The sequence below is a fragment of the Crocodylus porosus genome, unplaced genomic scaffold (assembly GCF_001723895.1).
Source record: "Crocodylus porosus isolate Cpor-Errol unplaced genomic scaffold, CroPor_comp1, whole genome shotgun sequence".
NCBI classification, from domain to species: domain Eukaryota; kingdom Metazoa; phylum Chordata; order Crocodylia; family Crocodylidae; genus Crocodylus; species Crocodylus porosus.
The window spans coordinates 660,436-683,988 of NW_017728914.1; the positions used below are offsets into that span (position 1 = coordinate 660,436).

The window sequence follows — 23,553 nt, forward strand, 5'->3', positions numbered from 1 at the left end:
TAGATTTAGATTAGACATCTGCAAGAACTACTTCACAGTTAGGGCGGCTAGGAGCTGGAACCAACTTCCTAGGGAAGTGGTACTGGCTCCTACCCTGGGGATCTTTAAGAAGAGGCTTGATGACTACCTGGTTGGACTCATTTGAGTCCAGTCTTTTCTCCTGCCCAGGCAGGGGGTTGGACTTGAAGATCTACAAGGTCCCTTCCGACTTCACTTCTGTGATTCTATGATAAGTAAATCTCAGGATGTCATCCTCCCACTGTACTCAGCCTTAGTAAGGCCGCAGCTGGAGTACTGCATCCAATTCTGGGCTCCACAATTCAAGAAGGGTGTCGAGAAGCTTGAGAAAGCCCTGAGAAGAGCCACGTGTATGATCAGAGGACAAGAGAATAGGCCTTATGAAGAGAGGCTGAGAGCCATGGGACTCTTCATCCTGGAGAAGCACAGGCTCAGGGGGGACCTGGTGGCTGGAAGTACATAAGGGGTGTGCATCAGGATCTGGGGGAACATCTGTTCACCAGAGTGCCCTGAGGGATAACAAGGACTAATGGTCATAAACCCCTCCAAGACCGTTTTAGGCTGGACATGAGGAAAAATTTCTTTACTGTCTGAACCCCCAAGGACTGGAATAGACTCCCTCCAGAAGTAGTGCAGGCACCTACTCTGGATTCATTCAAAAAACGTTTGCATGCTTATCTTGCTGGGATCCTTTTACCCTAGCTGACTTCCTGCCCCTGGGCAGGGGGCTGGACTTGAAGATCTTCAAGGGCCCTACGAGCCCTAATGCCTATGAAATGTATGAAATCTATATTGCCTGCAAGACTGAGAGGGGTAGAAGAGGACAAGGGGAGGTGGGTGGGTGGGACTGGCAGCAGCAGCAGTGATGCTGGAGTCGTCCTCCCACTCCAGCTGGGGCTGATATCATGGAGTGGCTCCAGCGACTCCAAAAGGAATCCAGCTGGCTCCCCTCTCCAGCCAAAGGCCACAGCACACTCCGGAACCCATACACTCTTCAAGTGGTACTGGAAACTCAATCCTACCGTCCTCCAACTCCTTGCCAGCAGGCAGCCACTGGTCAGAAGCTTACTGTGCTGCACAGATTGTGATCATGTGACTATAACAGTCACTTTGCCAGACTAGCCACCAGCACCCCTGAGAACCATGAAAACACTGCCCAGGTCACCCAGTCCTGGTCTTACTGACTAGTGCTCACCTGCCTTGGAAACAGGCACCAGAAAGCAGAGCAAGACATAAAGGAGGAGGAAGGGCAAACTGCAACAGGGGTGAGGAGTTCCCCATCCTCCCCCAGACGCATGCTTCCTCTGACTCCCTAGAGCCCCATGTCCTAAGCGTTCCTCAGAAAGCAGCCTGGAGGGGAGGTTTACACAGAGCGAAGAGAGGGCTGGATGGAGTCACTGACCCACAAAGCTGGAAGGGACCATGGAAGAGCAAGGCCCTCTAACCAGGAACCTTCAAGCTTTTTCAGACCCAACAGGAGCACTGGCAAACCTCAGTTCAAATCTCGTCTTGGCTGCAGTCAACACCCAACACTTCTGAGGAAGCTGGAAAAAAATGCCACTAATTCCTATAGCAATGGGAAGGGAAAAAAAATTCCTTCCCTGCCCCACGTAGCAATCAGCAAAACCCAGGAGCATAAGAAAAATCAAGCACCTTGCACTCAGCTCTGCAACCTGGGGACCAGAAAAATCCCTCCATCACACACCCTAAACTCCCTTTTCTGTCAGCCTATTCCCTCCATAAACTTCACCCAGCTTCTTTAATCTTCTTTCATAACTCAACTGGTTGTGGAGCTATGCAACATTCTCCTGCTGCTGAGCACAGTCCTCTCATTTCCACCTGCCCTGGACTTCCAACTGTTGCTCTTTCAGTACATTGCAGACATAGCTGCTCAGGGACAGATACAGGATTTGACAAAGGTGAGTATAGGAGCAGCCACCTGTGCTGCAAGTGTGGCTGCACCTGTGCTCCCAGCTTCTCCCCCTGCACTTCACCAACCAGTGCAGGCACACTGAGCTGAGGGAGTTGTTTTTACAGTCCCCAAAGCAGGCAAGAATCCATGCCCCCTTCCCCTCCATACGTGAAGGCATGTCGCCTGGGGCAGGGAAATGTTTAAAGCTGTACTTGCCCATTCCAGCCAGGTTGTGTGGGGCTGGGCTCAACTAGACAGCTGCAGCAGTGATGGGCAAAGGGATGCATTTCCCCACCTTCCTCAGTCTGCCAGGAACAGGCATGGGAAAGGGGACTCCCCCACCCACTGCCCCCACTGCTGCTGCTGCTGCTGTTTGCAGCTGAGCCTAGCCCCCACACAGCTTGTCTGGAGTGGGCAGGAGCAGCTTTGAAGCTTCCCTGCCCCAGGACAGTGAGGAAAGCAGTAGAGTTCCCCCAGAGGTAGGGACAATCTTGGGAATAGCTCTGCCAGACCTTCAGTCAGTGCAGATGTAGTTAGGGATCTTCTGGAAGGGCTGGACGTTTTTAAATCTGCAGGTCCAGATGCCCTCCACCCAAGAGTGTTGAGGGAACTGGCAGGGGTCATCACAGAGCCCTTGGCCCAGTTATATTAGCATTTGTGGTCATCTGGCCAGGTGCTGGGAGATTGGAAACTGGCTAATGTGGTCCCAATTTTCAAGAAAGGGAGGAAGGAGGACCCAAGTAACTATAGGCCTGTAAGCCTCATCTCGGTGCTCAGGAAGATCTTGGAGAGAATCCAGGAGCACATCTGTGGGGAGCCTGCAGGGGAGATCATGCTCAGGGGCAATCACCATGGGTTCATCAAAGGCAGGTCCTACCTGACCAACCTGACTGCCTTTTATGACCAAGTAACTAAATCCTTGGATGATGGTGCCACCGTGGATGTAGTCTTTCTAGACTTTAAGAAGGCCTTTTGACACTGCCTCTCACCCCATCCTCATCAATAAATTAAGCGACTGTGGCATTGATGCCTGCACAGTTGGATGGGTAAAAAACTGGCTGATAGGGAGCACCCAGAGAGTAGTGGTGGATGGGTTGTACTCAACCTGGCGAGATGTGAGCAGTGGGGTACCCCAGGGCTCAGTCGTTGGGCCTGCACCGTTTAACATCTTCATCAGCAACTTGGATGAGGGGGTCGAAAGCACGCTGTCCAAGTTTGCTGATGACACTAAGATGTGGGGTGAGGTGGACACACTAGAAGGGAGAGAGAGGCTACAAATAGATTTAGACAGACTACAAAAGTGGGCAGATGAGAATAGGATGGGGTTCAGTGTAGACAAACGCAGGGTGCTGCACCTTGGGAGAAGGAATCAACAGCATATGTACAGGCTGGGGAGTTCCCTCCTTGAAAGCACAGAGGTGGAAAGGGATCTTGGAGTCATTATTGACTCCAAGATGAACACGAGCGGCCAATGCCAGACCGCAGCCAGCAAGGCCAGCCATACCTTGTGCATCTCAAGCCGGTCGAGAGAGGTGCTACTCCCTCTCTATGTGACACTGGTCAGGCTGCAACTGGAGTACTGCATCCAGTACTGTGCCCCACACTTCAAAAGGGATGTGGCCAACCCAGAGAGGGTTCAGAGGAGGGCCACCCGCTTAGTGAGAGGGCAGCAGAACAGGCCCTAGGAGGAGGGACTGAGGGACCTGTACCTGTTCAGGCTCAGCAAGAGGAGGCTGAAGGGGGACCTGGTGGCTGCCTACAAACTCATCAGGGGAGATCAACAGCAAATAGGTAGAGCCCTTTTCTCCTCAGCACCACATGGGGTGACAAAGAACAATGGTAATAAACTGGTGGAGAATGAGTTTAGGTTAGAGATCAGATGGCAGTATTTTATAGTTATGGTGGTCAAAATCTGGAACCAACTTCCCATTAAAGTGGTCCTCACCCCTACCTTTTGGCAAATTCAAGAGGAGGTTGGATGATCACCTTCTCTGGGGTCTTGTGAACACAGCATTCATTCCTGCCTGTGGCAGGGGCTCAGGCTAGATCAGTGGTCTCCAAACTCTTTTGATCACGCACCCCTAGCAGTAAAAAATTTTTGAGCACAGCCTCCTAATATATGTATATTTATATAAATATAAATAGAAGTTCTAATATTTTCTAATATTTCATCTTGTGCACACCCCACTTTGGAGACCACTGGGCTAGATGATCTGTTCAGGTCCCTCCTGATCCTAGCTACTATGAAACTATGAGAGTCAGGTTGGGAAAGAGGGGACGGAAGGGGAGAGGATATGGCTTTGAGCATGAACAGGAAGGGTGTGCAGATTCTAAAGTGCTGTGGGGACTTTAAAGAAGTTCTCACTGGCTCCTTCAGCATCATCCAATCAGAAAGGGGGTGCAGCTCTGCTACTACACCCCCTCTGAATCAACCCCTGGGTGTAGCTTTTTTTTTTTTTTTTTAAAAAACCTTTCCGCACCTGATTTTATCCCTGCAAGCTCTTGCTGTTTCCTGGTATGTCTCTTTGGTAGGCTTCTTCTACTGCCTATATACTCTCCTTTGGCTTTTGAGGCACCCTGAAAGCTCATTTTGCAGCCACACAGGTCTCTTGTTGTTCTTCTTGGGCTTCTATCATGTCAAAATAGCTTCCTGCTGAGCTTTCAGTATTGTGCCTTTTAGGAGCTGTCTCCAATCAGACATAGCACATGCAGCAAAAAGTGCAGTGGGGAGAGCTCTCACATGGAGGTGTTGGAATGGGGTGGAGGTTCAGTCTCCACAGACAATGGCTGGATAGACCATTTCCCTGGACTACATAAATGAGCTGACAAAGGAGCACACCCACCCCCATTCATGCACAAATCCCAGATGCCAGGGGAAGGAATCACATGACTATTTTTTCCTCCTTGGCTGCAAAGGAAGACATTCCCAATGCTGGCTCCCCTCCAACCAGTCCCTGTGCACTTTTCCTTCAGGCTAGTTCTAGCTGATCATTCTCTCATGGTCCAGCCCACACTGTAGCAGCCTCAGGGATGCGGGATACCTGGGGCCCTCCCAGTGCATGTGGCTGCTCCATTCTCTCTGGAAATTAAAGAGCTGATCCAGTCTCACTCCCATCCCATGATGCAGTGGAAACCCAACATATTCTAGAGCAATACGATGGCTCTCAGTCCTGTTACAGGTGCTCAGCCTCATGTAGGCAGCACATGGCAGAGAAACCCTGGGACTTACCTACACTGGCCTTGAGGAAACGGTTCCCAATACGCTGGTCAGTCCCAATGGCATGTGCCACCTCCTCCACATCAGCCCCAGTCACCTCACACAGGGCACTGATGGAATTAATGCTGCTGATCCTCTGGGCCAGGAATGCATTGGCAGCCTGGGAAAGGAGAGGACTGGATCAGACCAAGCCACCACCCCAACCCAGCTTCAGTCAGCACAGGTCAGGAACTGCCTCTGACAGGAAAAGCATGTGGCACCATACCAGCTTGGAGAGTTCTGATGACCATGTGCTGGTGGTGATGATGCGGCTTTTGGGGACCCAGTGCTCATAGATGCTGCTGAGGGTCTCGATTGCCCTTTGTCCTTCAACCGTTTCATCCCCTCCTATCAGGACTCTGTCTGGGTTCTTCAGATCCACAATGGCTGTCCCTTCCGCCAAGAACTCTGGGTTAGAGAGTACCTGGGAGGGGGACAACACCCTGCATGAAAAGACCATCCTGCAACTACTGGGATCACTCTACCCCTTTCCAAACTCAGCCACATCTGGGATGCAAAGTAACTATTTAACACAAGTAGCATAGAAAAGGAAATAACAGAGAGTTTCTCTGACTGAAATTACAAACAGAAGTTAAGGCAGTAGCAGCAATTCTGAGACCCATGTGGCCTCCTCCTCTGGAGTGTCAGGGATTGTTAATGATTGTAAATGATCAGCAGCTCAGCTGTATTACACAAAAGCAGGACTGTCAGCAACCGAATGCTACATAGCCTGTCAGAGGGGTCCTCACAGCTTTGCATTCCCTCCAAGTCTCCCATCCAAGAACTGTCCAGACGTAAGTGAAGACAAAATATGTACTTCAGGGTAGTCTTCATTTGCTCCATAAGAGAAGGGGAGCAGGCACACAAGTATACAGCACTCCACAAGAAATGCTGTTTTCCAGTACGAAGTAAATACACGCCGGAGAAAGTTACTCCTGCGTATGTCACGTGTCTGTTACTACTGTCACTTTCACCTGGGCACCCCAGCCCATCTATCTGCCCTGTACCCACCACTGAGGGCAGGACCCATGCAAGCAAGACATGTAGTTGGGCGGATGTAATAGGGCTGCGGGTGGGCAGGGAGCAGTGTCTGGGAGCAGGGCAGGTGGGTGGGATCATGGGACTGTGACAGAGCAGGACTGGGGTCCAGGGCAGAGCTGTGATCTGCTGCTTGCACATCCCTGTGATGGGCATGGGCAGGGGTGTGTGAGGAGTGGCCCTGCACTGTCACCACCCCAAGATCCCACCCCTGCCCACCTGTCCTGTTTCGACACAGCTCTCCACCCAACTGCAGCCCCATCCTGTCCACATGGTGTGCCCTGGCTGTGTAGGTCCCAGCATGTCTCTGTGGAGACCCCAGGATCGTGGGGCAGTGATAGCACAGGGCTGAGGCAGAGCCACGATCTGTTCTCCAGAAGCCCCTGCCCGTGGAACTGGTGCCTGTTGCAGGGGCATGCAGGTAGCAGATCATGGCTCTGCCCCAGGGTTCTCTCAGCCCTGCAATCCCAGCCCTGGCTCTGCCTGCCCACCCTGCTCCCAGATGCTACTCCCTGCCCGCCCATCCATGGCCCTATCCCAGCCACCCAGCCAAGCATGGGGCAGAGCCATTTAGAGAATTTTGGTGAGCGTTTGGGCTGGGGGCAGAGGAGTGCTGACCTGGCCTGTCACAGCTCACCAAAACTCCCTAAGTGGCCCTCAGGCCCAAATAATTGCCCACCTCTACTCTAATAGCACCTACTTCAGGCAGCCAAATTGAGAGAGCTGGTCATATGTCTGTTCCTTGCTACAGTATCAAATCCAGGGTAGATTACCCCAGAGTAATGTATTGTATGTCCACACCTTTTGGATCATGCAAGAGCCAACAGTGTTCCCATGGTAAAGTGACTGCACCCAGAACAGGAAGGGTCAACTCTCCCCTGCTAGACTACGTGTTCAGACAGAAGTAGCATCTCTTATGCACCCTGCACAGATGTCCCCCTGCCCTAGGGTTAGAGCACAGCCCGTGCCTCACCTGGAAGGACAGGTTGGACTTGGTATTAGCACTGAAGATCCGTTGGATGCTCTCTGCTGCTCGCACCGGCACCGTGCTTTTCTCCACCACGACCTTGTATCCTGTGGCCACCTCTGCAATGTGCCGGGCACATGCCTCTATGTACTTGAGATCAGCTGCTCGCCCCTTACCAAGGCCAAAAGTCTTGGTGGGCGTGTTCACCTGCCAGAACAGAAGATTACAGACCTGACAAAAATCTCAGAGTTAGTTTGCTGGGCTAGTCCCCGGGTTGGCTCTGTCTGCGAGTGACCAAATCTGTGGGCAGAGATCCTGACCACTGCTATCTCTGCTTAGAGTAAATCAAGATCAGCACTGCAGCAGGTAGTCACACCACCCACTAGCAGCTTTGGGAGGAAGTGAAAGAGCAGGCTTTCCTATCACCTGCCCTGGTGACACCCACCTGAATGAGGTGCATTTAAATGTAAGCATTTACTGGAACTTCAGAACTGCAGAGAAAAGGCTGTCCTGCTCTGCCTGGAGCACTTACAACATCCAGAGGACAGCTTCGCCGGGGTATGGGGTCACAGGAAGATGTGAGGACACCTCCAGAACCAAGACAGGTGACATCCACAAGGAGTACCCAGGTAAGCAACAGTGGTCCAGATAGTCCTGAGAATTGGTGGGGGGGTATAGCATACGCACCAATTCAAGGCCTTAAATGCCTCTATACCAATGCTCGTAGTATGGGGAATAAGCAGGAGGAACTCACCCTCCGGATAGCTAGTTCAAACCTGGACAAAGTAGGGCTCACAGAAACCTGGTGGGATTCATCCCACGACTGGGCAATCAACATTAGGGGCTATAGGCTATACAGGCAAGATAGAACAGGGAGGAAAGGCGGGGGTGTAGCACTCTACATCAAAGAGCAATACACATCCTCAACTAGCAGGATGGGGTCAGAGGAGGGGCAGGCTGAAGTGCTCTGGGTCAGGATACAGGGGGGTCATGGGGAAAGGGACTTAACGGTGAAGGTCTACTACAGACCTCCCAACCAAGGGGAAGAGCTGGTCCACAAATTCCCGGGTCAGCTTGCGGAGGCACGTAAGGCAAGGGATGTAGTTGTCATGGGTGATCTAAATTACCCAGACATCTGCTGGGAGGAGCAGTCAGCCAGATCTGACCGCTCACAGAGGTTCCTGGCTGAGATACAGGACCTCTACTTAACTCAAGAGGTGCATAGTCCTATCAGGGGGAAATGCCGTGCTGGACCTGGTCCTGGCCACAGGCGATGACCTGGTGAGGGGACTCCAGGTTCTTGACCACCAGGGCAATAGCGATCATCACTTGCTGGAATTCACCATCCAGGACAGGGTTTCAAGAGCCTGCAGCAAGGCAGTAGCCTTGGACTTTAAAAGGGCCAACTTCAATGAGCTGAGATTAGTGGGGGAGGCACTAGGGTCCTGGAGAGTAGGGGAACTGGGTGCCCAAGATGAGTGGTCATTCCTTAAGAAGACAATACTCAGAGCCCAAGGGGTGACAATCCAACAAGAAGCAAGGGGGGCAAGAGTGCCCAAAAGCCCCCCTGGCTCACAAAGGGCATTCGTGAATGCCTGATTGCCAAAAAGGAGGTGTACACCCAGTGGAAGGGAGGGGCTATTACCAAAGAGGAGTATAACTCCACCGCTCAGGTCTGTAGGGGGGCTGTTAGGAAAGCTAAGGCAGATATGGAACTAGGGCTTGCATCAAGGATCAAGAATAACAAAAAGTCCTTTTTTAAATACACAGGGAGAATGAAGAAGGCCCCGGGTAATGCGGGGCCTCTGCAGGATATGCTTGGCAATCTGGTAGTCGCACCAGAGGAGAAAGCAGACCTCTTTAACAATTTCTTCACCTCTATTTTCTTGTGCAAGGACCAGGACTACCCTACTGAGATTCAGGATGGACTCGGGAGAAACTCCACCAAGCCTAGGGTCAGGGAGGACCGGGTTAGAGAGCTTCTGGAAGGGCTGGACATGTTCAAATCAACAGGCCCAGATGCTCTCCACCCCAGGGTTCTGAGGGAATTGGCAGGGGTTATTGCAGGGCCCCTGGCACAGCTTTACAAGCACTTGTGGTGCTCTGGCCAGGTGCCAGACAACTGAAAGAGGGCCAATGCAGTCCCCATCTTTAAGAAAGGGAAGAGGGAGGACCCAGGCAACTATAGGCCCTTTAGTCTTACTTCAATCCTGGGGAAGCTCTTTGAGATTATCAAGGAGCACATCTGTGATGGGCCAACAGAGGGGATGATGCTCAAAGTCAACCAGCATGGTTTCATTAGTGGCAGGTCCTGTCAGATCAACCTGATTGCCTTCTACGATCAAGTCACAAAATCACTGTACGCAGATGTTGTGGTGGATGTAGTCTTTCTGGACTTCAGGAAGGCCTCTGATGCTGTCTCCCACCCCATTCTCCTTAAAAAGCTAAGTGACTGTGGCATTGATGCCTACACAGTCAGATGGACTGCAAATTGGCTGAGGGGTTGTACTCAGAGAGCAGTGGTGGATGGGTCATTTTTGACCTGGAAGAAAGTGGGCAGTGGGGTCCTCCAGGGCTCGGTCCTCGGGCGAGCACTGTTCAATTTCTTTATTAGCAACTTGGATGACGGGGTGAAGAGCAGCCTGTTTAAATTCGCAAATGACACTAAGATTTGGGGTGAGGTGGGCATGCTAGAAGGGAAAGACAGATTACAGCAGGACCTGGACAGGTTATAGGGGTGTGCAAATGAAAATACTGCACTTGGGCAGTAGAAAACAGCAGCATACCTATAGGTTGGGGAACTCCCTTCTCAAAAGCACAGTGGCAGAAAGAGATCTTGGAGTCATTATTGACTTCAAGATGAACATGGGCCGACAATACGAGAACATGGTCAGTAGGGCTAACCGTACCTTGTCCTGCATCCACAGGCGCATCACAAGCAGGGCCAAGGAGGTGATCCTTCCCCGCTATGTGACACTGATCAGGCCACAGCTGGAGTACTGTGTCCAGTTCTGGGCACTGCACCTCAGGAGGGATGTGGACAGCACTGAGAGGGTCCAAAGGAGGGCCACTCGCATGATCCAGGGACAGCAGGGCAGACCCTATGAGGAGAGGCTATAGGACTTTAACCTGTTCAGCCTTCACAAGAGAAGGCTGAGGAAGGACATGGTGGCCATCTATAAACTTACTAGGGGGGACCTGCAGGAATTGGGAGAGACCTTGTTATCCCGAGTAGCTCCTGGAGTAACAAGGAATAACGGCCATAAGTTGCTAGAGAGTAGGTTTAGACTAGACATTAGGAGGCACTACTTCACAGTCAGGGCAGCTAGGATCTGGAACCAACTTCCAAGGGAAGTGGTGATGGTTCCTACCCTGAGGGTCTTTAAGAGGAGGCTTAACGTTTACCTGGCTGGAGTCATTTGAGCCCAGTTTTCTCTCCTGCCCAGGGCAGGGGGTTGGACTAGAAGATCAACAAGGTCCCTTCTGACCCTGCTTCTATGAATCTAAGTATATCAAGGAGAAGAAAACAAAACACTTTGTTCCATGCAAGTCCGGTGAGGCCTGCAGTCTCGAGTCTCTACTCAAGTGAACCAGGAGCCAAACAGCTTCCACCTTCTCCAACCCCGCAACAAAGGCTCGGGGCTCCATCCAAACTAGTCACTCACCGATATGAAGATGATGTCGGCCTCTCTCACAGCTTTGTCAATATCAGAGGAAAAGAAGAGGTTGACGCCCCGACAGGCTTCCACCACCTCCTGCAGGCCGGGCTGTGGGGACAGAGGGTGCTGGGGACTTGTACAGCGCTAATCACACCCACCTCCCAGGGAAACTGGTGAATAGAGGGGACGGGGGAAAAGAGGTTTTTTACACTGGGCACTAAACCCTTCAGCAGCTTCCAGGGAATCTTGATAAACAAGGTGTTATAGCCCTGCTGCAGGGAAGCCCAACAGCCCCATCTGTCACCTCTAAATACCACCCAACACAAGGGACATTCCCATGATTAAGGACAGTGGTTAGACAGAGCAACACTAACCAGGACAGATTCTGAACCTAGACTGCAAGTGAGCTTATTATGGACAATACATGCACACAAACAGTCGCAGCATTACAGCTTCCTTTCAACCATAGGCTCTGATTACAGCTGGAGAGAGAACACTGGCCCCAGCCAGTTGCATCATTTGAGCAAGCCCAGGTTACTGGTATATTAAAGAAAAGCAGCTGCTGTGAGAGACTGTCACTGACCAGCTCTCATTGCTTTTGAGTGCCACGCTAATAAGTTCATGCAAAAGGCCACAGGGCCTTCCCCAAACACAGATCAGCCTCCCCAGGACTTGCAACTGCCTGGTCATAGTAGCAAGGATGAAAGGAACCTGACCATCCCAGCATGGGGTAGGGAACCCTTGTCTGCACAAACACTGAGCTGTAGAGAACTTATGAGCCCTGAGAAAGCTACCTCCCCTATGCCCTGCTAAAACACAGCTCCCTTCTGTGCTGTACCTCAAAGATGGGCAGCTGATCGGAGTTCCATGCCCGGATCCGCTCCTTGTTTACGTCCACCACTGTGACCACAATTTCTGGACACATCTGCGCAATGACACTGCATGTTGGGCCCCCAACATAGCCAGCACCGATGCAGCATATGCGCTTCACATGCACCATTATCACAACACAGCTGGTCTAGGTCCTACACGAGAAGCACTAAATTCAGCTGCTGCAGCTTGGAGACAGTCATTTCACTCCTCCCTTTCCCTTCCCTCTCCCTCCCACCCAAGCTGGTGTGGAAAATGGCCATGGCACTGAAAGCGAGCATTTCTGAAAGGCCTTTGTGTATGACAAAAAGGCTCTGTTAAACTCTGGCTGGGGCCAAAGCAGGGTCCAACATGTCTCCTCCTGACCTGGAAGGCAGACAGCCAGGGGTTTGAAGCCCTGCTTTAGCCCACAAATTGATCAGGGATTAAAACATCTGGACTCAAAGGAGGCAGAAAGTTTCTAAGGTGCTCTGCCCCCCCCTTTTTTTTTTGGATGAAAAGGTGGGCCAAGGATAAACATCCATTTACTAAGCTCCCCGTCTGCAGAGTAGGAAGATCAACCATGCATTGGCTGTGACAAACCTGAAGCCCCCTGTGCTCCACATGCTGGAGCCACACAGGAGCTAAGATCCCAACTCAGCCAGAGCCAGGCCCTGCTAATTTTGTAAATACGTCTGACTGCCCATGACAAGGCTACCTGGGTGGGTAATATTGACTGCTTATCCAGCTCACAGACAAGGCTGAACTGGATTTAACATATTAATGAGATCTGCATTGGACCATAGAACCAGGTACCTCAGTCCTTTCAAACTCTGCTCTGCACCCCCATACTTTGACCTGAACCAAGCTGCTGAGGACGACTCTTTGGAAAGGCAGTCACTGATTCCTAGGAGACACTGATTCAAGTGCAACCTTGCAGCGTGCCAGCTAGCACAGCCAGTGTTACTGCTAGGTAGATGCATGAAAGGATTCCTGGCCAGCAGCAACTCAGCCACTTGAATCAAAGCCTGGTCAGCTTTGCAGTGGAGACAACTGCTGTACAGGCACAGCCAGAGCTTGAAGCCTGGTCGAGCTTTAGCCTGGTCTCCCTCACCTCAAGGGGAAAAGACCCTTTCCGAGAACTGCGCCTAGAACCACATCACAGACAATGTTCCTAGCAAACCTGCAGCACCGCTTTCAGGCACAAGGCGCTGGGGGCACAGTCTGCAAAGCCACTATGGGACTCAGGGCCACACGTGGAAGCACTGGTTTTACTTAGGTTGGTTTCAGCTGTGGTGGGATGGGGGCTCTGGAGGAAGTTGACAGTCCTCCCATCAAGCCTGGTAACTGCACCAGTTTCATCCGGGCCCTGAGGTGCTAGGGCTACTGAGGGCAGGTAGGACCGAAAGGCAGAGAGGTTAAGACTGCCCTGCTGTCCCAGCGATGTGGGGGCAAAGGGGACTGGCGCAGCCCCCGGCCCAGCCAACAGCCTGAATGGCCCTTTCAGGGCGAGGGCAGCCTCTTGCGCCCGACAGAGGGACCTTGCGGCACCTGCCCGCGGGCCCGCCGCCGCCCCTCCCGCGCAGAGCCCAGCGGGCCTGGCCGCCTCAGGAAGCCAGTGCGCCTCTGTCCCGGGGCCGGCTCCGTTCAGGTGGGACGAGCCGTAGCGGGGGCTCACTGCCCGGACCCCGCTCCCTACCGTGGATGGGCCGCAGCGCGAGGCGACGGCTCCGGGGGATCCGTAGCAGGCCCCGCCCCGCTCCTTGCGGAGGAGCCGCGGCACCGCCCCCGCGCGGGGGGGCTGCAGCCTCCTGCCCAGCCCCGGCTCGCTCCCGCGGCGCAGCCAACCCGCCCCCTGCTCCTCCGGGACCGCCGCCCCGTCAGCGCCGGATATACTCCGCCGAGACAAGACGGGACCGCGGGAAACACCCCCCCCGGAGCCGGGGGGACACGCGGGACCCGTGCCCACAAGAAGCACCCGCATGGGGCACCAGGGTGGCGCAGGGCCAGGCGTCCCCCTCCTCCCCCCACCCCCTGCCTCGGCCGAGCAGTACAGCGAGGGCAGCCAGCCCCCGCGGAGAGTCCATCTAGGGCTAATTCTCACCGGATCGCTTTCCTGGGATGTAACCTAACTGGGGGTCGTCTTAAATTGAAGTAATCTTGGTGTCAGGTAGATACAGTATGAGTGGCAAGCAGGATTTGTGGGTCAGCACAAGCTGTGGGACTGCCAGCCAGTATCACTCCAAGAAACACAGCAGCTCGCACGATAGGAAGTCCTGCCTGGAGACTACAGTGCTACAAGTATTCAACAATGTGAAAAACCAGGTCACATAAGTGACCCAAATCAGCTTGGGAAGCAGGTTTTTGGGTTTTGGTTTTTTTTATGGTTTATTCACAGACTAGTTAGCAGCAGATCCTGTGGTTACTTTCCTGAGCGAGGAAGTACCTACCTACGGGCCCAGTTTCTTGTTTGCACAATGTCTGCGACTGTCGCGGTGGAAAAAGCTTGTGGATTTGGTTATTGTTCTCTCCTTCTACAGGACTTTAAGAGAAGCTTGTGAAGGTAGCTGGGGATTTTGATCGTGCTCTAATTAGGCTCACTGCAGCCTACCCAGCACATCCAGGCTGGCTTCAGCACTTCCAAGAGAACATGCAGAACCAGCCTTCCTGGGGACGGGGATGGAACAAATGCTGCCTCCAGCCAGGGTGTTCTGCCTTCCATTCCTCTACACCAGTGGTCTTCAAAGTGGGGTGCGCACAAGATGATCCATTGGGGTGCGGGAAGAAAATATTAGAACTTCTATTTATATAAACACATATATTGGGGGGTGCATGCTCAAAAACATTTTACTGACAGGGGGACACAATCAAAAAAGTTTGGAGACTATTGCTCTACACCAGGATTGTTACTGAAGGTGCAAGAGTGCACAAAAAGTTGCTTCGTGCACCTGAAAGACGAGCTAAGGGTTCTCCCCACCCAGAGTTGGGCTCTTCCTTGGGGAAGCACACAGCTCAGGCACCTGCTTTAGACGGACAGCCAGATCCCAAGAAAGACCCACCTAGGTACTTACACAGGCCAGGCCAAGCCACTTCAAACTCAGGCAGCTCCATGGGGCTCATGCAATGCTCACTACAGTCACCTCAAAAAAAAAAGTTTGGAAAGCAGCAGTTGATCCTAAGGCAGGGGTGTGCAAAATGACAGATTTGTCCAGCAGCCAGACTCCATTTCCCAGCAACCCCTGCCTGCACAGCTGGGGCCAGTCTCCATGGTGACCTCAGCCACAGCTGTGCTGTAATAGCTCAAGACTGGGGTCACCATGGAGGCCAGCCCCAGCCAGGCTGGCAGGGCATACTGCAGGGCACAGCAGGGGGCTGCTCCGGAGCCACTGGAATCTTGCAACCGGGGCAGCTTGGTCCAGGGCCAAGGCAGAGCTGCAATCCACTGCCTATACGCCCCTGCCTGGAGCATTTAGGTTGCAGATTGTGGCTCTGCCCTAGCCCAAGACCAAGCTGCCCCTGTCGCAAGATCCTAGCGGCTCTGAAGTAGCCTCCTGTCCTGCTGCACACCTTGGCAGCACGGCTGAGGCCAGTCTCCATGGCAACCCCAGCCTTGCTATCATAGTGCAGCTGCTGCTGGGGTCTCCATAGAGACCATCAGCAGCCAAGTGGGCAGGGGCTGCTGGGAAATGGAGTACACTGTTAGCCAGATCCAGCCTGCAGACTGGACTTTGCCCACCCCATCTTAGGGCATCAAATGCTACCTCCAAGCTCTTGACCAACAAGTGCCTCTGTGGAAGGAACTCAGGAGTTGGTCAGCAGGTCAGACAGCAATCAACCTAGTGTCCATGACAAGGCACAGGAAGATGGCTGGGTGGGAATAAGGGGCATTGAGATGCATTGTTTCCAAGAATGCATTTTTTTCATACAAGACCAGGTGGTTTCACTGGGTAGATGGCTGCAGGCCCTGGGTCTCCCATGAAGACACAGAGGATCTGCCTGCAGTTGTGCTGAGGCTATTCCAGGAAACCAAGTCATTCACTCAGTCTTTTGCCCAGCATCTTTTAAAAGATAAAGAAATAGGCTTGGCTTCCTGCTGCTTTCACACCATAGTAAGGATGTGCCTCTTTCCCATTCTACGGACTTCACCAGTCCACACCGCCACTGGACACACTCGGGCCATGTACCTAGCCTCCCTAGGCCTTCAGTCACTGTCACTCTCATCACTGTCCTCTTTCTCTTTCTCCTCCTCTTCCTCCTTTGGGGCCTCAATCTCCTCTCTTAGGTCAGCAAAGAAGTCGTCTCCACCCCCAAAGGCTTTGCGGCTCAGGGCCTTCAGCTGCCCACCCTTCTTCCTCTTCCTGTAGTCATCCACCACTATGGAGCTGAGTGATGAGATGTCCCAAAACTTCACCTTCTGGTCATGGCCACAGCTGGCCAGGAGCTGCCCAGTGTGAGACTTGGCTAGCTGTTCAATGGGCTCTCCCAGGTGTTGTCCAACACTGCCAATGACCCGATTTGGCAAGATATTCACAGCCCTAGGACAAAAACAGAAGCATAAATTAACATCGTCTGGTCTGCAATAGCCATGCATACTCCCACACCCCTTGCCTTGATCAGCAGGGGGTTCCAGGATACAGCTTCAGGAAGCAGTAATGTGGGACCAATATTCCAGTCCTTCTGACTGTAACACTGTCACGACTCCCTTGGAACAGCTTAAAGCCAGGAAGGAAAATGCTCTGAGAACAAAGCCACCCAGAGAGACAGACAGAAGAAAGGCAGCAGAATTGTTTTCATTCCCTCCACTTAAACCACCTCCATCCTTGGAAGAGATTCCGACCAATGGCCCTTTTGTGGATGCACCTAGAGCAGGGGTGGGCAAAATGCAGCCTGCCAGGCCATTGTATCTGGCCCACAGGGCCCGTAAAAAAAATATAGAAAATTAATCTCTCTTTGCCCCTGGCTGCCTTGATGGCTTGCCAAAACTCAGTGAGTGGCCCTCCGCCTGAAATAATTGCCTGCCCCTGACCTAGAAGGATCCATTAAATTAGGGGCAGGCAATTATTTTGGGCAGAAGGCCGCTTACCGAGTTTTAGCATGCCATTGAGGGCCGCATGACAGGCAGTCAGAGGCAGATAAATATTAATTTTTAAAGTTTTTTAGGGGCCCCGCGGGCCAGATAGAATGGCCTGACAGGCCGCATCCAGCCCGTGGGCTGCCGTTTGCCCACCCCTGCATTAATGGTCACAAGCTGGCAGAGGGCAGGTTTAGGCTAGATATCAGGAAGCGCTACTTCATGGTCAGAACGGCTAGGATCTGGAACCAACTTCCAAGAGAGGTGGTCCTGGCTCCTACCCTGGGGGGGTTTAAGAGGAGGTTGGATGAACATCTTGCTGGGGTCATTTGACCCCAGCATTATTTCCTGCCATGGCAGAGGGTCGGACTAGATGATCTACTCAGGTCCATTCCGACCCTAGAAACTATGAAACTGCTTCAGGTCCCCTGGTGTCAGTTTTGCTTATAGCATGTCCTCCATGACTCTGTACCTGCAAATGCCATGGCAAGGAGGATCCCATCCTTCCCTTTGGAACGTCTTCCTCACTTCCACTTGTCAATTCAAGGTCTCTCCTGATAGTTGTCCTATTTCCCCACCCCCTTTCATTCCCCAAGCCTCCCATCTCATCTTCCATGCTATTTGCCATTTTCAAAACCTGTCTTAATATCCTCCCAGCATCCTTTCCCAGCAGCACTTTCGGGAGGTATCGGGGTCACCAGACACTCTAACCTGATAACTCCATCAATGGAGCCTGTGCATAGGACATTCTCTGTGACTGGGACCATGCAGTCGATGGACTCTGCCTTCACCGCAAAGCGGTCACTAGTAGCACCAAAGCCATTCCAGTTGAATAGATAAATGGTTCCGTCACTGGAGCCACAAGCCACTTTCTTCCCCCTCTGGAAGAGAAGAGTTGAGCTGAAACTGCAGCAGTTCAGGATTTTCCCCTTCCCTTCCCATAGGAATCCTAACAGCAATGGGTCAAAGTTCAGTGGACAAGAGATAGAAGGAGCTCCTTTCTTCTTAGCCCAGAAGTAAAAAACAAAGGGGAAGTAAGCTCATGTATTTAAACTGAGGGCATGTCTACAACTGTTTTGGGCAAGTTAATGCCCTTCCCTGTCTACCTTACTGTTTCCCTGCAGGAACTTGCAGACAGCACAGAAAGAGAGACATTGGGCAGATGGATTCTTAGAGGAACAGAAAACTCATACAGCCTTTCTAGGAATCACATTCCATACTGGTCTATTCTGCACTTCACTAGTTACAGGCTGTAGACAGTAGGTCTAGGCTCACTAGGAAGTATAAGCCCCACCCGCAAAAGCTAGAGGGTGGCCATTAGCTACACAGCAATACAAATGACAAAAAAGGAACAGGAGCGAAGACTACAACCCAGGGTCAAAACTGTGCCAATCAAAGACACCCAAGGGTACCCAAGGAAAGAGCAGGGAGGGGTTGGTAAGCTAGGTGGGAGAAGCTGCCTGGTCAGGGACCTGCGGAGGGAAGTCCTCCGTTTGGGCTGGAAAGGTTTGTGCTGCAGGGACAAAGACCTGCAGAGGGAATCCCCTGACTGCATGTAGATGTTGGTTGCAGAGAATTCCAAAAAGCCACACCTGGCCCAGCCACAGATGTATCTTGAATCTAGGACTGCATGGTCAACAGGCAACTAGCATACTGTTGCGCTATCAGCACAGGCAGGATGCAGAAGGGCCAGTGGCAAACTTCCTGTAGTACACTCTGGTGAGTTCTGAACTCTGGCAAGGTGCAGAGAAGTGGAAAGGGTAAGCTGAGAAACACAACCTCCAGCCCCGCAGCACAGGAGAGCTCCTGAGGAGGGGCAAGGCTGACATCAGGGAGCTAAAAGTTTGTAATGAAGATAATACATTTAGGCTCAAGTGAGAGCTGGGCAGCAGCCCTAAAGTAGCAGTAAAGATGTAACTTTAGAGATCTCGGACTCAAAAGGCTGACTATTAAAGGACCCTGGAGAAGCCAGTGCTGCTCCCATGAGAAATGGCTTTCCAGGGACAGGGAAATGAAGGCCTTTGCTTTATGGTAGGCCCCGTTATACCTCCCCCCACATGAAAGTTGAAAAAACACACACAGACAGCACTTGCTCAAAGATGGTCAGTAAGTACCTACCTTCATCAGAGCAATGGATGTCAGGTCTCCATTTTGAGACTCTGACTGCAGCTCAAAGCGATGTCTTTTGAGATTGAAGACACCCATGGTTCCATCGCCACTGCGGGAATCAAACCGGCACATTGCACTGTCACTTGCACGTGGAACTCTTCACTTTCTTCCCTACCCTGGCTAGTCAGATTCTTATGCAGACCCAAAAATAACTATACGTAGGGAACGTAAGTGACCCCCTCAGTTTGGGAAGTGCTTTGGGATTTTCCAGGAAGAAAAATCCCATATAAAGACTAAGACAAGGGATGGCAACCTTCTGACATGGGTTGAGCCATGCTTGCAACCTGATCCCCTGCCACAGGCCAAACTTCTGACCCCCTCCCCAAGTGCTCAAGCTGCTTGTGCTTACCCTCCCAGCAGCTACCTAGCCTCTCTGCAGCAAGGGTAAGTGTACGCAGAACAGAGCAGCAGGATCTACAGTGGGGACATGAAGCACTGTGCAGTATGTCTGATCTCCTGTGCCACTGCAGGTTGGGTCAGAGCTTCCCCATGCTGGATCCAACTTCTTTGCAGTCCAGATCCACTTGGTGAAAATGATCCCTTCTCTCACCCTTGAGGAAGTTTGCTCTCAGCTGCCCCAGTGGAGGGTTTGCAGCCCATCAGGCTGACAGGAACACAGAAGCCATGACTTTCCCTGATGATGTGGCCAAAAGCAGGGAGCCTAGCATTACCTGGTGGTGAGCAGGAGCTTCTTGTTCTCATCTATTGCCATGCCACTGATGTATTCCTCATGCTGCTGCATCTCCATGAAAGCAGTCCCTTTGCGGAGATCCCACACCTTTAGCATTCCATTGTCATCTCCCGTGGCAAACAGGTGCTCATCTATCACCAGTAGGCTGTTCAAGGCAGAGCTGCAGAGACCCCCCCCCACCAACCTCCTTATAATCATCAGCAAGGTCATGGGCTGACTGTGGCAGCAACAGAACCATTCCACCTTAGGCAGCCCTGTAACTTTTTCCCCCTCCCCACCCCCCCAGCAGGAACCCAGAGGCACCTCAGAGAGCTCCTCACTATTTGTAAGCCCATGTTAGTCTCAATGGTCAGGACAGAGTGAATTTGGGGAGTGGAGCTTTAGGCACTCCCAGAACACTGAATTCCCCCCAGGACAGGGTGCCTGGAAAGAGCTGGGAGTGCTCCTCCTCTGTTCACTTACAGCGGAGAGGAGAGGCCGTACTTTCAGTGCATGGTGGGGAAAGGGATTAATTCCACTTCCTCTTATCATCTCCCTCTTACTAAAGCAACCTGGAAGCAGCTTCCCTCAAGTCAGCTGGAGCGCTCTGGACAGCTACACGTGGTCACTTGGACAGTCTCAGTCCCATGGCCTCTTGGGGCCTTTTGTCTCCAAATCTGTTCTACATGCAACAGTTCAACCTGAGCTTCTGGATTACCTTACTGGACAGGGCAAAGAACAGGACATCAGGACAGATGCTTCCTAGCCCCACCTTATCCACAGTCCATCCAAGCTCTCAGGAGTGGAGGGCAGGGCAGTCACCCTCTGTAGAGGGCCAGGCACAGTTTCAGTTCCTTAACAAGGAAAACTTCTTATGCTAAGGGAAACACTGGCTCTGGGAATGACAGAGAGAAGCAGCTATCTGAAGAGCCCTTCCTGCTCTAAGGCTCCAGCCTGGTCCTAGTAGGCTCTTGCTGTGCAGCAGCTCAACAAGGAAGGAGTGGGATAGACGGGCACATGGAGATAGGAGGCTCCTGATGGTGCATACCTGTGAGCCTTCGGGACACGTGTCACCAGCCGGCCCTCCTCCACACTCAGAATATGGATGGATTTGTCCTTGGACACTGTGAAGAGCTCTGGAGACAAGATGCAAAAGCACCTCACATACACAGCTCCATCCACCCCCAGCCTCCAGAGCAAGGAGCACCCAAGTCAAGGAGACTGAGAATTGCCCACTCCAGCACCTGTGCTGGAACTCTGCATCCCATGAGCCCCATCTAGAATCCACCCTGCCAACTGTTACCACTGGGTTACATGGTAGTCAATGCAGCCAAGAACACTCGCTCTGTGCTGGAGAACCGTAACTCCATGTTTGTATACAACAGAGTAGGATACTGAGCTGTGGGAAGAAAATCCCTGGAATTTCAGTGAGCCAGAAGGTGGAATCTCAGCACGGGAGCCCTACAGCCTCTTCCTCCACTCTACGGCTTGTTCGCTCCCCTCACCAGGGCTCATGCGTAGGCTTTCTGCTCCATTAGCCCTGCCACTCACAGGCACCTCTTCTCATCCACAATACCACCAGCTGTAAGGTTCAGCCCCTTTCAGCAACTACTTTTCCCCAGTTGCCTCCTTTGCAAGTCAGCAACCTGATGAGATCAGGTACCAGCCTGATTCAATTAAAGTAATGCTCTACACCCTATAACATGCTGCTGCAAAGCATGCTTTTCACAGCTTAGGAAGAAATGCTACCTCACAAAAGCCAGCTTAACCCCACCCCCAGGGGAGCTACACTGCTCGCTACAATAGAATGGAATAGCCAGCGAGAAGTGCACTCACTTTGACCATCGTGGGAAAACGACACTTCCCGGCAGGATTTCAGGTGATGCCCAGAGGACCAGAGTTCCTGGTTCCCACCCTCCAGGCAGGAGTATGAATACCTGAAACAAAGGCAAGCTGTTGAGAGCACCGCAACAGGGAACTGCCCCCTGCTTTACCCATCCAACCAAAAAGCACAGCTGTGGGAGTATATGCATCAGAGGTGGGGACATCCTGGTGCAGGACCAAGTAGGAAGAGATCCATGACCAAGGACAGGCTTCTAGGGAGCAGGACTGAGAGGGGAGGAAATGTGTCATGATTAGATCCCAGTGGTAGTTACCAGCTGCCCTGGAGGTAGAAGGAAAGCCTGGACAAGAGCTTCAAGGTACTGAATACATATGAAAATTCTAAACACAACAGAAATTCTGACTATGCAACAGGAAGAAAAGAAAACAGCATCACCTAAGCATCAAGCTCCAGCTCCTCTGATGGAAGAGTACTGCTTTCTACCAATCCCCACCAAGACCTGGCATCTGCTCAGGCTGGGAGGAGATGAGTCCCCAGACCACAAGGACTGAGAGGGAACATCTGGGGCTGATTTCTTTACAAATCTGTCTAGAGGCCACCCAGGGAAGGTTGCTAAAGAGGCATCACCCCAGCTGGGAGCTGATGTAGAAATAATGAGGGTAGGCCCAAAAAGGACATAGCAGAAAGTACAGAGCTTAAATTGCAGAAAGGTATATGATGGTTAGGTCTTTGGAAGAACCTACTGCTGACAGTGGTTAAGCACTGGAACAGATTACCTAGAGATGATGTGGAAACAACTTCCAGGAACTGAGTTAAGTGCAAGTTAGACAAATATCCTGTCTTGGACCACATAGAGAGGGATGATTCTAGCCTTCATTCCATGTCTGTGTAGCAGAACAAGAGAACTTGCCTGTGTTACAATTGTCAAGTCGCACTGAATTTAACCCGACTAGTATAGCAGTGAACGCACACTAGCACAAGTTTCAGCACTAGCTGGCAACTGTACATCCCTAAAAAGCATACAGTCTGGTTGCTAGAGCCCACACTGCCATGCCATCACTATTCCATTACCCATGCTAGTTAAAGGGAGGGGAGGGTACTACATACATCCGAACTACAACTGCACCTTCCTTCTGCTGTGCAGAAATGCCCTAAGAAGCACAGACACTGCTTACTATGCCTGCTCTACTGAGACATTTGTGGCAACATCAAGTGGTGAAATGAAATAACACCAGCCAAGGGTCTGTTCTAAGATTGAGCCCTTGCAGACAGAAGAATCCCAATCACTACAGTATCCCAACCACTGCTGCTCTGAGACTGGCAGCAGCTCTACTTAATCTGTTTCTCCCACCTCTGCAGAGAACAGGCTGATTCTTCAGACTAGCATAGCCCAGGGGCAAGGAGCAGGATAACTCAGCTCACGCCGCTCTCCACAAGAACTGTCTCCAATTCCAAGGCTCCACCCTCTGGCACCATCCTCTCCAACAGCTGCACCTGGCCTTATTAGACCACAGTGGGGTAGGCTGGGTAAGGCTGGACACCGAGTGACTGACCTCAGTCAACAGCAGACAACACACAAGTCTCTCTCCACAGCACCTGAGCAGTACTGGTCTCTAGGGGTTAACTGTGTTAGTGTAAAGTCAAGCAGAAGGTAAGTCAGGGTAGCACCTTAGATCCCAATTGGTTCATAGAAAAGCCCATCAGGTTTACTGGCTGTACTACTTGCTGCCAGTTATCCATGATGCTCTTTGCCCAGATAAGTCAAACTCACAAGTAGACGTCACCGTCCACATCCCCTGCGGCTATGACGTCCCGGCTGGGGTGGAAAGCGATGGTGTTGGCTGAAGCCTCAAAGGAAATGTCCTCCGGCGTGTCTCGGAGCTTGGGCTCCTTCTCCTCCTCCGCATCTGCCTTTGTGGGCGGAGTGAGGAGAAGTCGGTGCAGGGACCAGAACCGCCCCCCGGACTAGGGGCGCCAGAGCTCACTGCTGCGGGTCCCGCAAAGATCCGCCCGGCACCGCTCACCTGCGCCGGCTCCTCCGCTTCCTCCAGGGCCGCCTCTTGCTCCAGCGCCGTTTCCTAAGCAGGACGAGAAAGACTCT

General features: G+C 52.1%; 2 protein-coding genes across 2 annotated transcripts in view; both read right to left on the reverse strand.

Annotated features, from left to right (window-relative positions):
- LOC109309896 (UDP-glucose 6-dehydrogenase-like) overlaps nucleotides 1-16,462 on the reverse strand; it is a 23,809-nt gene extending 7,347 nt beyond the window's left edge. The window contains exons 1-6 of the mRNA XM_019534775.1: nucleotides 16,452-16,462; nucleotides 11,689-11,875; nucleotides 10,857-10,958; nucleotides 7,198-7,398; nucleotides 5,413-5,610; nucleotides 5,160-5,307 (exon numbers count right to left, since the gene is read on the reverse strand). Coding sequence (XP_019390320.1) covers nucleotides 5,160-5,307; nucleotides 5,413-5,610; nucleotides 7,198-7,398; nucleotides 10,857-10,958; nucleotides 11,689-11,850 — 811 coding nt within the window. The 5' untranslated portion in view covers nucleotides 11,851-11,875; nucleotides 16,452-16,462. The remainder of the gene's footprint in view (nucleotides 1-5,159; nucleotides 5,308-5,412; nucleotides 5,611-7,197; nucleotides 7,399-10,856; nucleotides 10,959-11,688; nucleotides 11,876-16,451) is intronic.
- WDR55 (WD repeat domain 55) overlaps nucleotides 15,600-23,553 on the reverse strand; it is an 8,923-nt gene continuing 969 nt past the window's right edge. The window contains exons 2-9 of the mRNA XM_019534705.1: nucleotides 23,477-23,530; nucleotides 23,224-23,363; nucleotides 21,446-21,546; nucleotides 20,658-20,745; nucleotides 19,611-19,790; nucleotides 18,889-18,988; nucleotides 17,482-17,651; nucleotides 15,600-16,234 (exon numbers count right to left, since the gene is read on the reverse strand). Coding sequence (XP_019390250.1) covers nucleotides 15,901-16,234; nucleotides 17,482-17,651; nucleotides 18,889-18,988; nucleotides 19,611-19,790; nucleotides 20,658-20,745; nucleotides 21,446-21,546; nucleotides 23,224-23,363; nucleotides 23,477-23,530 — 1,167 coding nt within the window. The 3' untranslated portion in view covers nucleotides 15,600-15,900. The remainder of the gene's footprint in view (nucleotides 16,235-17,481; nucleotides 17,652-18,888; nucleotides 18,989-19,610; nucleotides 19,791-20,657; nucleotides 20,746-21,445; nucleotides 21,547-23,223; nucleotides 23,364-23,476; nucleotides 23,531-23,553) is intronic.